This window comes from Chrysemys picta, chromosome 8 (genome assembly GCF_011386835.1).
Source record: "Chrysemys picta bellii isolate R12L10 chromosome 8, ASM1138683v2, whole genome shotgun sequence".
Classification (NCBI taxonomy): Eukaryota; Metazoa; Chordata; order Testudines; family Emydidae; genus Chrysemys; species Chrysemys picta.
The window spans coordinates 25,755,884-25,770,724 of record NC_088798.1 but is presented as its reverse complement, the minus strand read 5'-3'; the positions used below and the strand labels follow the sequence as shown (position 1 = coordinate 25,770,724).

At 43.5% G+C, this 14,841-nt stretch overlaps 2 protein-coding genes across 11 annotated transcripts in view; one reads left to right on the top strand and one right to left on the bottom strand.

The window, feature by feature from the left end:
• The window catches only part of ADGRL4 (adhesion G protein-coupled receptor L4), a 108,728-nt gene that overhangs the window by 60,750 nt on the left and 33,137 nt on the right, over positions 1–14,841 (top strand). For 7 of the 10 annotated variants that reach the window (XR_010589663.1, XM_005302364.4, XM_005302367.4 and 4 more), the window contains 5 exons: positions 1,987–2,142; positions 2,995–3,065; positions 10,027–10,206; positions 10,295–10,478; positions 12,748–12,864. Coding sequence is in view for 9 of the 10 variants with exons in the window: in XM_005302364.4 (XP_005302421.1) it covers positions 1,987–2,142; positions 2,995–3,065; positions 10,027–10,206; positions 10,295–10,478; positions 12,748–12,864 (708 nt within the window). In the remaining variant the exon portion in view is untranslated. The remainder of the gene's footprint in view (positions 1–1,986; positions 2,143–2,994; positions 3,066–10,026; positions 10,207–10,294; positions 10,479–12,747; positions 12,865–14,841) is intronic. The other 3 variants (XM_005302366.4, XM_065554072.1, XM_065554074.1) reach the window with 1 other exon arrangement.
• LOC135972996 (uncharacterized) lies at positions 6,295–8,583 on the bottom strand. Its single transcript, XM_065554075.1, has 2 exons — positions 7,859–8,583; positions 6,295–6,864 (listed from the first exon to the last, which is right to left on the bottom strand). Exons 1-2 carry the CDS (start codon positions 8,433–8,435, stop codon positions 6,389–6,391), a joined length of 1,053 nt encoding a protein of 350 aa, XP_065410147.1. The 5' UTR covers positions 8,436–8,583; the 3' UTR covers positions 6,295–6,388.

Genomic DNA, 14,841 nt, shown 5'->3' with positions numbered 1-14,841 from the left:
ATGCCTTCAAATGACAGCATTTAATTATGATTTACCCTTTGTGTAGCAATATCTCACATGGTACTTCTCTTTTTGTTTTCCTCACTTTTATCAATCCACTGAGATTTGACATAGTTGCCACCTCAGCAGGCAGGTCATAAAAACCATTCAGATATAAATAACGCAAAAGCCCATATGCTGAAATCAAATGACTCAATATTTGTTAATTAAGTATCAAAACGAATTATCAACATAATACAGATGTCAGCAACTTAGCCTCACCCTTGATCTTTCAAGATACCTCTTAGTGCCTTCCAGTGTGATTATGGCAAGCTGTAATTGTCTAGGAAGGCCTCAGTCTAAACCAGTAGATGATCGGAGGTTGTGGGGGACTGCAGACAAAGCAATAAAAAAAAAGTGGGGTGAGATGGTTCTTAGACTCCTCCATTAAATGTTCAAATGCCATGTACAATTCCGTGCACATAAGATTTTTTTAAAGCATTTATCTGACTTTTTTTAACCAGACATGCTTGCCATTGGCAAATTATGTTCTAACATCTACTTTCAACAGATGTATTCCCGCTCCTCCTAATCCGTACTCTCCCCTTTCTGTGCCAAATCTATTCATTCTTCTTTTTCTTACACATTTTTGCCTCACACATTCTCTGCCTCACAGAATCATTGTCACCAGAAATCCACTCTCTAATATAAACAGTGCCAGCACTGAAAACCAATTATCAGTTCCTCAAAACTAAAAGACTATTTTGTAGTCCCCGAATCCATTCTCAACTTGTTCTCTCCTGAGCCCCTCTTATCAGCATGAGCCCCTCCATCGATTCATAAGTGTTTGCACCCTCCCGCAAGCAGATCTCCAGTTGTTTTTCCCCCAACCTCTACCCAATGTATTCAGTAATCCCCAATTCACCAATTTAATTTTGGCCTCTTTCCCAGATCATCAGTTCTGTTTTCCACCTCCACAATCCTTCAGTTCAATTCTCAGCCCCTCCTCTTCTAAATCTATACATGTATTGGCTTCTCTCTACAAATTAATCAATTCTTTTTTCGGTCCTTCCTCTTTCCAGCCTGTTCAGTTCTTCCCTCCTCCCCCAGTACATAATTTCTCAGACCCCTACCCCACTGCTCACAATTACTCAGTATAGTTTCAAGACTCAGTGTATCAGCTGAATTATTTGGTCGCTATCCCCAGTCAGTCGATATAATGCAAGACCCCCTTTTCCATCCATCAAATCAGTTTTTGCCCTGCCTTTCCAAATCCATCAGTTCACAGATTTCCTTCCCACAATTCATCAGTTTAATTCTCAGACCCACTCTCACTCAGTCAATTGAATTACTGAACTTACCTACCCAAATTAATTAGGAAGGCATCATCAATTTTAGGGAAATTAAGTTTAAATGTGGATAAAATAGACAAGTCAAGCACTTTGAAGAGCCTTTGACTTAAATATCAGATTAACCAGACAGGCAAATTGATCCTTTAAATACTAAAATAATAAAGCATTGATTTTAAATTAAAAGGCTGTGTATACCAGTTTCCTCTAAGGTAGTACAATCTATTTTAGTATAATATGTAGAAAAATTAGGTTTCAGATTATTTTCATCATACATAGTCTAGTATTTTGATATTGTTGAATTAACGTTTAAACTCACTTTTAAAACATGAAAAATATATGTACAAATAGTAGGCTTTTTCAATGAACATAGAGTTGTTATAGCTGTGCAAAAAATCAGCAGTCTCTCATTGAAGAATATTTTTAATATTAAAAAGATGCTTAATTGTGCTTTATTGTTCCAAACCCTAAGTGATATAATTAGCAGATGTGTTTGCCATTAAATTTGGCTTTGTTAGCTTTTTGCTATTTTTTTCTTTAAATAGTATTTTGTGAAATGTTGATGTGAAATTGCTTTATGCATAACTTATCAACAAGGCAGCAAGGTGTTAGTCTTTAAATACTTAATAAAAAATTCAATTTCTCACGATATTTGCAGATATAGATGAGTGCAGTGAAGCAGTAACCATTGCCTGTGGAGATCATGCGAAATGTGAAAATGTGTATGGAGGATATAACTGCTCCTGTAAGGAAGGTTATCAACCATCCACAGGAAAATTACAGTTTAAGCCAAATGATGGCACTTCCTGCCAAGGTAAATGATATTATAAAGGTTTATGTGTTATTATAGAACTACATCTTCTGAGAAACCCACCAGTGTCTCTTTATCTTCAGTTAGATTAATCAGCCAGACATGAAAAAGAGGCAAGGCACTCACACCTATATTTTCTAAGAATATCATTGAGATGTGCTCTTAGAAATGTATTTGTACTGAACAATGTGATGAAATCTGAAGACCCAACCTGACATTGTGCTGCGGTGTATTCTAAGCTGTATAAGCCCGATTTCTTCTCTCACTCATACCAGTGTAAACAGTGGGTACGTCTTCACTACCCGCCGTATCGGCGGGTAGCAATCGATTTATCCAGGATCGATATATCGCGTCTCGTTAAGACGTGATATATCAATCCCCGAATGCGCTCATCGTCGACTCCGGAACTCCACCAGAGCGAGTGGCGGTAGCGCAGTCGACGGGGGAGCCACAGCCGTCGATCCCGTGCCATGTGGACCCCAGGTAATTCGATCCAAGATACTTCGACTTCAGCTACGCTATTTGCGTAGCTGAAGTTGCGTATCTTGGATTGATCTCCCTCCCCCCCCAGTGTAGACCAGCCCAGTGAGTCAATGGGTCAAATTTTCTGCTGGTGTAAAGTAGCAAAACTCCACTGAAGTAAATGGAGCTGTTCCCATTTAAGCCAGCAGAGAATGTGGTTTGGTGCCTTTATACCAGTGTAAACCCAGTAAGTGAGGTCAGAATCAAGTCTTAATAGTTTATGCTTGTGAATGATCCATATGTAGGCACAAGTTTCAAATACTGTAGAGGTTTGGGTTTTCTTATGCAAGAACTGTTACTGTAATTGATTAGTCTTCTTTTTAATTTCTACAGAAAATCCAAAGGCAAAGTGCAAGTTACATAATGACTGTATAACTGAAAATATTACTCAAACCTTAGCTGAAGTAAGTAGCAATGGTTTATAGATTAATTTGCAAATTCTTTTATTGTTTCTCTTTTAAAACTGTTATTTCGATTATAATATCTATTGAGGCACTTTTAACAAATGGCTGAAGATATAGTTGAATGTAAGCATATATATAGAAGTCTTTTTAATACTTCCAGCTTATTTGAAATGGTTATGTATTTGAATAGCAGTGTTAATTTGCCTGCAAGCTTTGTTTTGTTTGTGTCTCCAGTGAACTAAATCATGTTGTGCATAGAATTCAGAAGTGTGGTAATCACTCAACAGTTTCTGAATGGCAAGTTCTTGAAATTACACCTTTCTACATTTAATTATGTGCAGCTATTTGTTTGTTCTGAAGGAAACCTAGAAAGATAATTTATAGAGGCAGTGAAGGCAAGTGACAAAATATAAAATAGAGCAATAATACACTTGGGTACCAATATTTTTCTCTCCTTCAAAACATCGTGTGTTAGGCTGCATGTGAAAGAATTGGGGAACCAGATTTTTTCCCCAGAAGCATAAATTTCAAACAGCAAATTAAATAAACTGGTGAGTCCACAAGACTATCGGTTTCTGATTTGACTAAGTGAATCACCACTGTGTGGGTTTGCTTTTTATCTCAAGCAGTTTGCCTCAATGATCAGATTTAAAAGAACCCAGTCTTTTAACATAAGAGGTTTGATTTTTTCAATTTTAAGGTATACATTATATTAACATGCTTACTGTAAATTAAGTAGAGAAGACAGGATAAGTACAACATCTGAACTTAAAACCGAATGACTGTCTGTTTTTAAACCTGTATTTAAACTAGGGTTGGGTCAAAACCTTGAATCTAAATTTGGAAGAAAAATGAATGCTTTAAATTTGAGCCCTTGGATCTGAACCTACCCGTGTAGTTTTGATTCTGAGGCCTTGTCTACACTACGAGAGTAGTTCGATTTTACTTGCATCGAATTTTTGTAATCGATATTGCAAATTCGAACGTGTGTGTCCACACTAAGGACAGTAATTCGACTTTGTGCGTCCACACTAATGGTGAAAGCGTCGACATTCGAAGCGGTGCACTGTGGTCAGCTATCCCACAGTTCCCGCAGTCCCCTCTGCCCATTGGAATTCTGGGTGTAGCCGGCAATGCCTTCTGGGTAACAAAATGTGTCGAGGGTGCTTTTGGGTAACTGTCGTCATCCGTCCATCACTCCTGCCCTCCCTCCCTGAAAGCGCCGGCGGGAAATCATTTCGCGCACTTTTCCAGTCATTGACAGCGCGGACGCCACAGCACTGCGAGCATGGAGCACGCTGCGACCATCGCTGCAGTTGTGGCCGCTCTCAGCGCCTCGCAGCTTATCATACAGGTTTCCCTGAGGCAGATGCAGAAAAGTCAGGCGAGGAGGCTACGGCACCGCGGTGATGTCCTGAAGTCTGAGAGTAGCACGGACCTGTCAGAAAGCAGGGGACCCAGCGCCGAGGACATCGCGGTGGCAATGGGTCATGTTGATGCCGTGGAACGGCGATTCTGGGCACGGGAAACAAGCACTGAGTGGTGGGACCGCATAGTGCTGCAGGTCTGGGATGAATCCCAGTGGCTGCGAAACTTTCGCATGCGGAAGGGAACTTTCCTTGAACTTTGTGAGTTGCTGTCCCCTGCCCTGAAGCGCAGTGACACCCGGTTGCGAGCTGCACTGAGTGTACAGAAGCGAGTGGCCATAGTCCTCTGGAAGCTTGCAACGCCAGACAGCTACCGGTCAGTCGCGAACCAGTTTGGGGTGGGCAAATCTACCGTGGGGGTTGTTGTGATGCAAGTAGCCAAGGCAATCGTTGATGTACTGCTGCCAAAGGTAGTGACCCTGGGAAACGTGGAGGCGATCATAGATGGCTTCGCAGCGATGGGATTCCCAAACTGCGGTGGGGCCATAGATGGAACTCACATCCCTATCCTGGCACCAGACCACCAGGCCACCCAGTACATTAACCGAAAGGGCTACTTTTCCATGGTGCTGCAAGCACTGGTGGACCACAGGGGACGTTTTACCAACATCTACGTGGGATGGCCGGGCAAGGTTCATGACGCTCGTGTTTTCAGGAACTCTGGTCTGTTTAGACGGCTGCAACAAGGTATTTACTTCCCGGACCACAAAATAACTGTTGGGGATGTGGAGATGCCTATAGTCATCCTCGGGGACCCAGCCTACCCGCTAATGCCCTGGCTCATGAAGCCCTATACTGGCGCCCTGGACAGTGAAAAAGAACTCTTCAACTACCGTCTGAGCAAGTGCAGAATGGTGGTGGAGTGTGCTTTTGGCCGTCTCAAGGGGAGATGGAGAAGCTTACTGACTCGCTGTGATCTCAGCGAAACCAATATCCCCATTGTTATAGCAGCTTGCTGTGTGCTCCACAATCTCTGTGAGAGCAAGGGGGAGACCTTTATGGCGGGGTGGGAGGTTGAGGAAAATAGCCTGGCTGCTGATTACTCACAGCCAGACAGCCGGGCGATTAGAAGAGACCAGCGGGAAGCGCTGTGCATCCGGGAGGCTTTGAAAGCAAAGTTCCTCAGTGAGCAGGGTAACCTGTGACTTTAAAGTTTGTGTACTGAGAAGCTAAACCTGCCCCCGTTTCTTTACCCAGGTAATGTTGACTATCCTATCCAGTTACATACCCCCTTCACCCCCCTTCCAACACACGTTGCGAAATAAAAATAGTTCAACTTTGTTAAAGCACACCGTTTTCTTTAATACTGTTTTCGCGGGAATTTTTTAAAACTGGGACGCAGACTGTGGTGCGGAGCGGGTGTAGTGTAGTGACGCGAATGCAGCTTCTAAACTCAAGGATTGACAGGCTCCGCTGCGGTGGGATGGTTGTTTCAACGGAGCCTGTCACCCCTCCTGATCGGGACTGTGTGTATGGGGGGGTCTATGTGACTTTGTGGCAGGGGGAGGACGGTTACAGATCCCCTGCTGTGTGGCTCTGTGATCCTGCCTAAGGACCGCCGCTTAAGATCTGTAACTGCCCTCCCCTGCCACAAAGTCACAGAGCAACCCACCCCCCCACCACATAACATGAAAACAACCTCCCAGACTAACCAGGGTAACTAGTCACTGCATCACTGCACTGTGTATGTGCCCTGCTGCTGTGCCTGCCCCCGACTATGTACCCTGCCAAAGGTGACTGTCCTGTCCAATTACCAACCCCCTTTCCCATCCTCCTCCAAAAGAACATGATTGAAACAGTAGTTTACAGAAACATATTTTTTATTATCAACTACACATGGCATTGGGAGGTGAAACTTGGACGGGGGCTTGTGTCAGGCGGGAAGGAAAGAACTGTTCAAATTTTGGGAAATGAGAGCCTTCTGCTACTAGAGCTCTCTGCAGGGGTGGAGTGAGAGTTAGCAGGGACTCTGCCGCCTCTCCTTCTTTGCACTTTGGGTGAGGTGGGTATGGGACTTGGTGGCAGGGGAGGGCGGTTATAGATGGACTGCAGCGGGGCTCTGTCCTCCTGCCTCCGTTCCTGCAGAACATCCACAAGGCGCCGGAGCGTGTCCGTTTGCTCCCTCAGTAGTCCAAGCAGCGTTTGAGTCGCCTGCTGGTCTTCCTGCCGCCACCTCTCCTCCCGATCCATGTTGGCTTGGTGCATTCGGGTCAAGTTCTCCCGCCACTGGGTCTGCTGTGCTGCCTGGGCTTGGGAACAGGCCATAAGCTCAGAGAACATGTCCTCCCGTGTCCTCCTCTTCCTACGCCTAATCCGCGCTAGCCTCTGGGAGTGTGATTCCAGGCTAGGTTGTGAGACAGTCGCAGATGGGGCTGTGGAAATGGGAAAAAGGGAGTGAATTCCTCAGAAAGAAAAATGTAGTTGTGAACAAAGAACATAGTCTTTCTCTGTGAACAAGACCATGCACAGCACCTATCACATGCGCACTCAGCACAAGGTCGAATTTTCGGCCTTCGCATTCAGTGCCTGGGGTCTTGCACAGCACATTTGAGAAGCGGGGCAGCACAACGGAATTTCTGTTGCAGGCAGACATGGTAAGCCGTACACTTGTGGCAGTTTAAAACTTTTAGATTACCACTGGCCTCATTTCACATTTAAAGCTATGTCAGTTCCTGCAGCCAGCAATCCGGCAAGCGGGAACTCTGCCCCTGTCCCACCCCCTCGCGGCTGTCCCCGGGAACGATCCCTTTCGGCTGCCCCTCTCCCGCCTCCACCGCGTGGCTAAAAACCAGCGGTTACAGTTCTGTCAAGGAACGGGAAAGCAGTCCCAACACTAACATTCCCCTACCTAATTAAAAGCAGGTCACCATGGGCGACATCACCCTGATGAGGATCTCTGAGAGCGACAGACAGAGAATGCTCCGGGAAAGCCTCCAAAGACCAGGGCCGTATGCCGCCCTGCTATGCAGAGCAATGATTCCCGAGTACGTGATAGTCTCGTGGCGCGGCAACGTCTCGTACTTCGGAGGACCCAATAAGGCCGCTCTCCCCAGGAACCTCATGGAACGGCTTTCAAGTTACCTCCAGGAGAGCTTCGTGGAGATATCCCAGGAGGACTACTGCTCTATCCCCGGACATATAGACCGCATTTTACTGTAGCTGCAGTAGCAGGGAATAAACAGTAGAGCGGCTTGTGCAGGACAATCACTGAAAACCGGACATTGCTAGATTTTTTTTCAAAACTTGCACTGCCCATGACTAAACCGTTAAGCGCATAGGGCACACTAATCATGAACAACCCATTCTTTAAATTGTTAATATTCCTGTTTTGTTAAAAATAAATGTTTAGATGTTTACAACACTTACTGGCTGATCCTTCACCAGATTCTGTGTCCGGGGTAACGGCTGGGGACGCTTCGTAGGGGATCTCTGTAAGGGTGATGAAGAGATCCTGGCTGTCGGGGAAATCAGCGTTGTGAGCGCTGCCGACTGCCTCGCCCTCCTCATCTCCTTCCTCATCTTCCACGTCCCCTAACATGTCCGAGGAACCGGCCGTGGACACTACCCCATCCTCAGAGTCCACGGTCACTGGTGGGGTAGTGGTGGCGGCCGCACCGAGGATGGAATGCAGTGCCTCATAGAAACGGGATGTCTGGGGATGGGATCCGGAGCGTCCGTTTGCCTCTTTGGTCTTCTGGTAGCCTTGTCTCAGCTCCTTGATTTTCACGCGGCACTGCGTTGCATCCCGGCTGTATCCTCTCTCTGCCATGTCTTTAGAGATCTTCTCGTAGATCTTTGCATTCCGTCTTTTGGATCGCAGCTCGGAAAGCACGGACTCATCGCCCCACACAGCGATGAGATCCAAGACTTCCCGATCAGTCCATGCTGGGGCCCTCTTTCTATTCACAGACTGCACGGCCATCACTGCTGGAGAGCTCTGCATCGTTGCCAGTGCTGCTGTGCTCGCCACGATGTCCAGACAGGAAATGAGATTCAAACTGGCCAGACAGGAAAAGGAATTCCAATTCAAATTTTCCCGGGGCTTTTCCTGTGTGGCTGGTCAGAGCATACGAGCTCGCACTGCTGTCCAGAGCGTCAACAGAGTGGTGCACTGTGGGATAGCTCCCGGAGCTATTAGCGTCGATTTCCATCCACACCTAGCCTAATTCGACATGGCCATGTCGAATTTGGCGCTACTCCCCTCGTCGGGGAGGAGTACAGAAGTCGAATTAAAGAGACCTCTATGTCGAACTAAATAGCATCGCAGTGTGGACGGGTGCAGGGTTAATTCGATGTAACGGCGCTAACTTCGACATAAACGCCTAGTGTAGACCAGGCCTGAGTTAGATCAAAAACAGAAAGAGGCCTATTTTCCAGTTCCATTAGAATGCAACCAAAGATAAAGTCCGGATCTCATGAGAGCACTATCTCATGGGATATTCACCTTTGAGATCACAGGAATCTCACCAAATTGGATGATCTCATTATGTTTCTACTATATAGGGATGAAATCTCATTGGATTTCAATGCCAGAAAATCTGAAACCCTTCTCTGATTCAGCCATGACACTGAATTCTGAACCCTAGCCTAAACCTAATACAGATCCAGATCTCAATCTTCTCAGCCCATTATTAATATAAACATTTTTGTACAAACATTTCCATCTAATTACTTTATATTAATATTTTCAGTAGGGAAGTTATTTAATAGTTTTCAACTCTTAGCAGTGAAGATTAAGATTGCAATAGAATTTTGGTAATCTGTGTGCTTTATAGTCCTCATTTTTTAAAAAACTGGCCATCTGTTTCCACCTCTCAGCAAAGATTTAACAGAAGAGGCTGTAGGTAAGTTGCCATACTACTAAGATTTAATTATTTTTACAAAATATGCAACAAAATGTTTACTAGAACATAATGGAGCATTATGCTAAATAAAACTGAGTTGTACTGGTCAAAATAAATTAAAACAGTATGCTGGATATGTATTATACTTTTATGATGTCTATTTGCCTGGTCAAATTCTGGCTTGCCTACTCAATTGGAGTAGCTCCATAAGTAGACCCACTGACCTGCTGTGCCCAGGGGTGGCTCCAGGCAACAGCGCAGCAAGCGCGTGCCTGGGGCGGCAAGCCACGGGGGGCGGCCTGCCAGTTGCTGTGAGGGTGGCAGGCAGGCGTCTTTCGGTGGCATGCCTGCGGGAGGTCCGCCGGTCCCGCGGCTTCGGTGGCAATTCGGCGGCAGGGCGCGGCACTGGCGGACCTCCCACAGGCATGCCACCGAATCCGCGTGACGGCACACCGCCGAAAGCCGCCTGCCTGCCGTGCTTGGGATGGCAAAAAACATAGAGCCACCCCTGGCTGTGCCCTTGTTTATGTGTAGAAACCGGCCCTTATTCACTAATTCACAGAAATCATTAATTTATTTCCCCATCATTTGTGCAACTCTTTTATATTCCTAAAAAGTCATCAGTGGTTGCTTTGCTGGTTGAATTGCCAGTGGAATCTCCTAAGTATACTGATTTCCTGTTTCTTTCAGATTAGGACTATAAAAGAACCCTTGGCTTTCCTGCAAGAATTCAATAGGAACACTGTGGGACAACTTTCACCTGTAGATATGATTTCATATGTGGAAGCATTATCTGTATCTTACCCATCACTAAGTACCATGAATAACACAATTTCTGACAAGGAAGCACTTACTAATGTGACTATTAATGTAAGTGCTTGAGCATTACTGTTGTATTTTTTTTTCTTTTATAAATAGCATAAGGCTTTTGTGCTTAAAAATATTTTTATACTGACAGGTTTTTGTTAACACCGTGAACAATTTTGTTCAAAAGGATAAAATTACAGTTTGGGAAGCACTCCCTACAGATAACAGGAGAACAAGTCTCACTAAGCTGATGCATGCTGCGGAACAGGCAATGCTGCTCATGTCACAGAACTTCAAAAAGACAACACAGCTAGATATTAATGCAACTGAAATGGGTAAGAAAAAGAAAATGAATGTAAGTGATACTTTAGATGTGAATTACACTGTGAATTTTTTTCAGTATAAATTGTTGAGATTAAAGTAGTGTTATGTAAAACCCACAGATTTTGGGTTTTAAGAGTTTGAATGAGCAACCAAAAAACACCTACAGATTTTGGGCCAGATCCTCGGCTAATGTAAATCAGCTAACTATATTGACTTCAATGAAGGTAAGACCGGGTGCACCAGCTGAGGATCTAGCTTGGTTCTTAGAGGGATGATGTAGAGGGTCATGCTTTCCGCTCTGAATGTTTTCCAATTCAAACTTCACTCATGACCAAAGTGGCAGTCATTACACTGTTTTTAGCAAATCACTGTACATCTTGAACAGAGGCATTAAAAATGCCAACAGAATGAAAATTAGAGTTGCTAGCAGAACTCTACAAGCCCCATTTTGTTTTATTTTTGATTCAGTAAAAGCAATGTAAACAAACATTGAACTAGTCTGTGCCTTGAAGGCCCAGCCCTGTGTTGGTGATGGCACAGCTGTGTTTTGAATTTCAAGAAAGTTCAGATAAGGATATTGGGGAAGATTTCAACTTGACTTCCCACTATCTCCCTCCATGTATAAGTTGCTCGTCTTCTGTGTTACGGTCTTAGGAAGACACTAAGAGTAGCATTTTCAAAAGTGCTCAGCTTTGGCCTATCTCCTCTCACTGAAGGCAGTCATGCAGTGAACATAACAGTGTTACTATAGGCTTCAGTGGGAGCAGAGTAAGGCTCGTGCTGTACCCTTTTTGAGACTCTATCCTAAGACTATACTCTTTCCCCTTTTTGGTGTGACCAGCCATTCTGCTTTCCTTCTTCCAGAGTAACTCATATATCCTCTGATTGACCCAGTTTCCTGATCTGGTGTAGTAAAATCCAGTATTCCCTCCCCTGGTCACATCAATCTTGCCATTTACAGATCACTTCCCAAAATGCACCATGATACTGAGAAAAAAACCTGCCTCCATTTCTAAGGAAGAACAGATCCTTTTCCTTCTTTCACTTTAGTGAGATTTGCTGTTGTCAGATGAAATGAGGGAGACAACACAGAATGAACCACTGTCTCATAAGCTCCAGGGTGCCTGTTGCATTTGAAATTTGTAGCACAGATGGACCCAGTTGTATGGCCAACTGTGGGAGTAATTTACTAGGCCACACCCTAAAGAGAGCAAATGCTAATACAGAGACCTAATGGAGAGCTTTGAAAATTTCAGTCATTTTCTGGAAAAGTTTTGTTTGAGAATCTGAATTTATAGGTGCTTATCCAAACTGAACCCAAACTCTAAATCTTTTGAAGTTTTCCCATTACTACTCAGCACTGTGAATATCTTACCCACAATGCCTATGTGTTTCCCACACACTTATTTTTGAGACCAGGCCCACAAGAATGTCTCATTCCCCATTGCATTTCATGGTGCAGCTTCTTGAACTACAGACTATCCAAATCTTCAGCCGCGAAGAACTATTTCTTACATCCTGACAAACATTTTCTGACAGCTGGTCTATTGAAGAGCTCATATTGTTTTTGTGTGCTGTGCTATAAGCAATGCAGATGGTTTAGTTTAGTGATTCTAGCCCATCAGTCAAGTTTTAGATTTTTTTTTTTCTTTAAGGCCTGATTGACTTTTTTTTCCCCACTGAGGGTGATTGAAACTCTGCACTATATTGAACTGAGTAAAGAGCTCAGTGTCCTCTAATGTAGTTTTTGTCCTGAGGGGTGAAGATTGTTTGTTTGTTTTTGTTTTGTTTGTTGACAGCACACATCATTATATCATGGTGCATTTCGTACCAGGGAATGATCACTGTGAGATATTCACTTTTCAAAACTTGGCTTTTCGGAATGTTACTATTCAATGGAGGATTTTATCCTTTGCTTTTTATAATTGTGATTTGTGGTCCCTTTCAGAAATGAATTTTTAATAAAGCAATAGCTCTTCCTAAAGTAACCTACATTATTCTTTCCAGTGCCTAATTTAATGCAAAGTAAATAAAAGACCATATTTTTCATGGAAAGAATAAAAGGTATGAGAGAAAAATCTATGCATTAGAATAACAAAGTCTAGAGGTTTAAAGCAAACATGTACCTATTAATAGCATTTCTCCTTGAAATATTTGGCACAATGATGTATTTTTAAAATTCACAATAATTATGCAATCTGATGTCACATTTATTAACCTAACTGTAAATTATATTAGACTGTAATGGAAGTGATTTGCATAGTATTTTTCTTTTTACAGCTCTCAGGGTTTTTGCTTTTGATTCGCACCACATGAAACACATTCACCCTCATGCACACATGGGAGGAGATTATATAAAGATATCTCCAAAGAAAAAGGAATCACCTAATTCTAATGGTAAGAAAAAGCCATTAAACAATGGTTTAAGCAGCACTCCTGGTACCTACTTGCTGGCAAAAATCAGATGCACAATTCACTAACTGTGCAGTTGTGACGTTGATAGCAGTAGAGAAAGGCATTTGTAACACCTTGTTGGCTAGCCCTGGGTCCTATCTACAGCTTCCACTGGTGTAATGCACCACAGGAATATTATGCCTCTTATTTTTGCCAGTTTTTATATGGAAACCGCCCTCCATTTTTGTATGTTTTATTACAATATGTTTTAAATGTATTAAAATACTAATGATCATACTGGCACATCTAAAGCACTTTACAGGGAAGCATATTTCTGTAGCTATCTTAAGGCCCGAGATGCGTGTACATATATTAAAAATATGTAAAGTAAGATCCAAGTATAACTAGCCCATACAGACTGACCCCAACTCCCAAGGAATGAATTGATCAGCAGCACAATAAAACTTCCCATTGCCAACTACCCCATGCATCTCAACCCACTCCTCAGCAAAGAGAAAGCCAAGACAGTAGACAAGTCTTACAACCTGTCAGAGTTGGATTAAGTGGAAGGAATGACCTGCAGACTCAGTTACCCCTCCTGAAAAATACCCAGTCAACTGTCCTTTGAAACCAAGAAGCTGTTACCCTGATTGCAGTGGCGGGAGTACCACTCAGAGATGTACAAAAGTGATGGTGGCTATATTGAGAACCTAGAGGGATAATATACCATTTATTGTGAAATCCCCTCATACTATCCCCCTAAATTGAAACACAACAGCTGTGTAATAGCACATAGCACCACTGTATAACACTTTAGGACAGACAGTGAAGAAAAAATGTCTAGCTGAAACAAGGTGGAGAATTTTGGCAGGCATAATGTACCTAAATGATCTGCGAGAGATAGTGTAGTACTGCACTTCTCAAGCTGTGGGTTGGGACCCCAAAGTAGGTTGCGACCCCATTTTAATGTGGTTGCCAGGGCTGGGGTTAGACTCCCTGAGGCCCGGGTTTGAAGCCAAAGCCCAAGGGCTTCAGCCCTGGGTGGTGGGGCTCAGGCTTCAGCTTAAGCCCTAGGAGGTGGAGCCCAGGTTACAGCCCCACCCCCACCCGCCCTTAATTGTGTAGTAATTTTTGTTGTCAGAAGGGGGTCACAGTGTAAGGAAGTTTGAGAAACACTGGTGTAGTGTAATGCACAGGGCACTGGCTTCTGGGATTTAGAAGATCTGGGCTCTATCTCTGGCTCAACCATAGATCTGCTGGGTGACCTTAGGCAAGTCACTTCACAACTCTCGGTAGCTCTGTGTATCTTGTCTATTTAGTTTGTAAGCTTATTGGGGCAGGGACTCTCTTACTATGTGTTTGGATAGCACTTAGGATATTGGGGCCCTGATCTTAGCTGGGGCCTTATGCTATCACTGAAATATGGATAATAATAAGAAATTAGAATTTTGCCAGAATACCAGAACTAGTGCCCCAAATCTGGCAAAACCAACCTTGAGCTCTTTCTCCGTCTTTACCTGGGTTTTCAGCCAATCAAAACCTCAATCCCAAACACCACAGAAGGTCTTGGTATCAATACTGACTCAGGAGGAAGCATCCTATGTATTACTGTGGGTTTCTGTGCCTTGCATGTCTCCTGTTCAGTTACTGACCAGGCACGAAATCCTGGGTGCAGTAAAATCAATGTCCAAACTCCCATTAACTTAAAACTGGGGCCAGGATTTTATCCCCTATAATTAACATTGTTATCTTACAAGATCTGACACCTGACCTGCAGCCAGAGGTAGTATTGCTGCAAGTATACATTATTCCAGAAAAAAATGTGCATCTATCCTATTAGAATATCCAATATAAACACACATTTTTAATTCCAGTGGACATTACGTTGTTTTAAATAAGGCTATATTTCATTGTCTCTAAAACATTTTTATAAGTATTCCACAAAGATTCCATCTGTTTTGCATATTTTATGCAATAGCA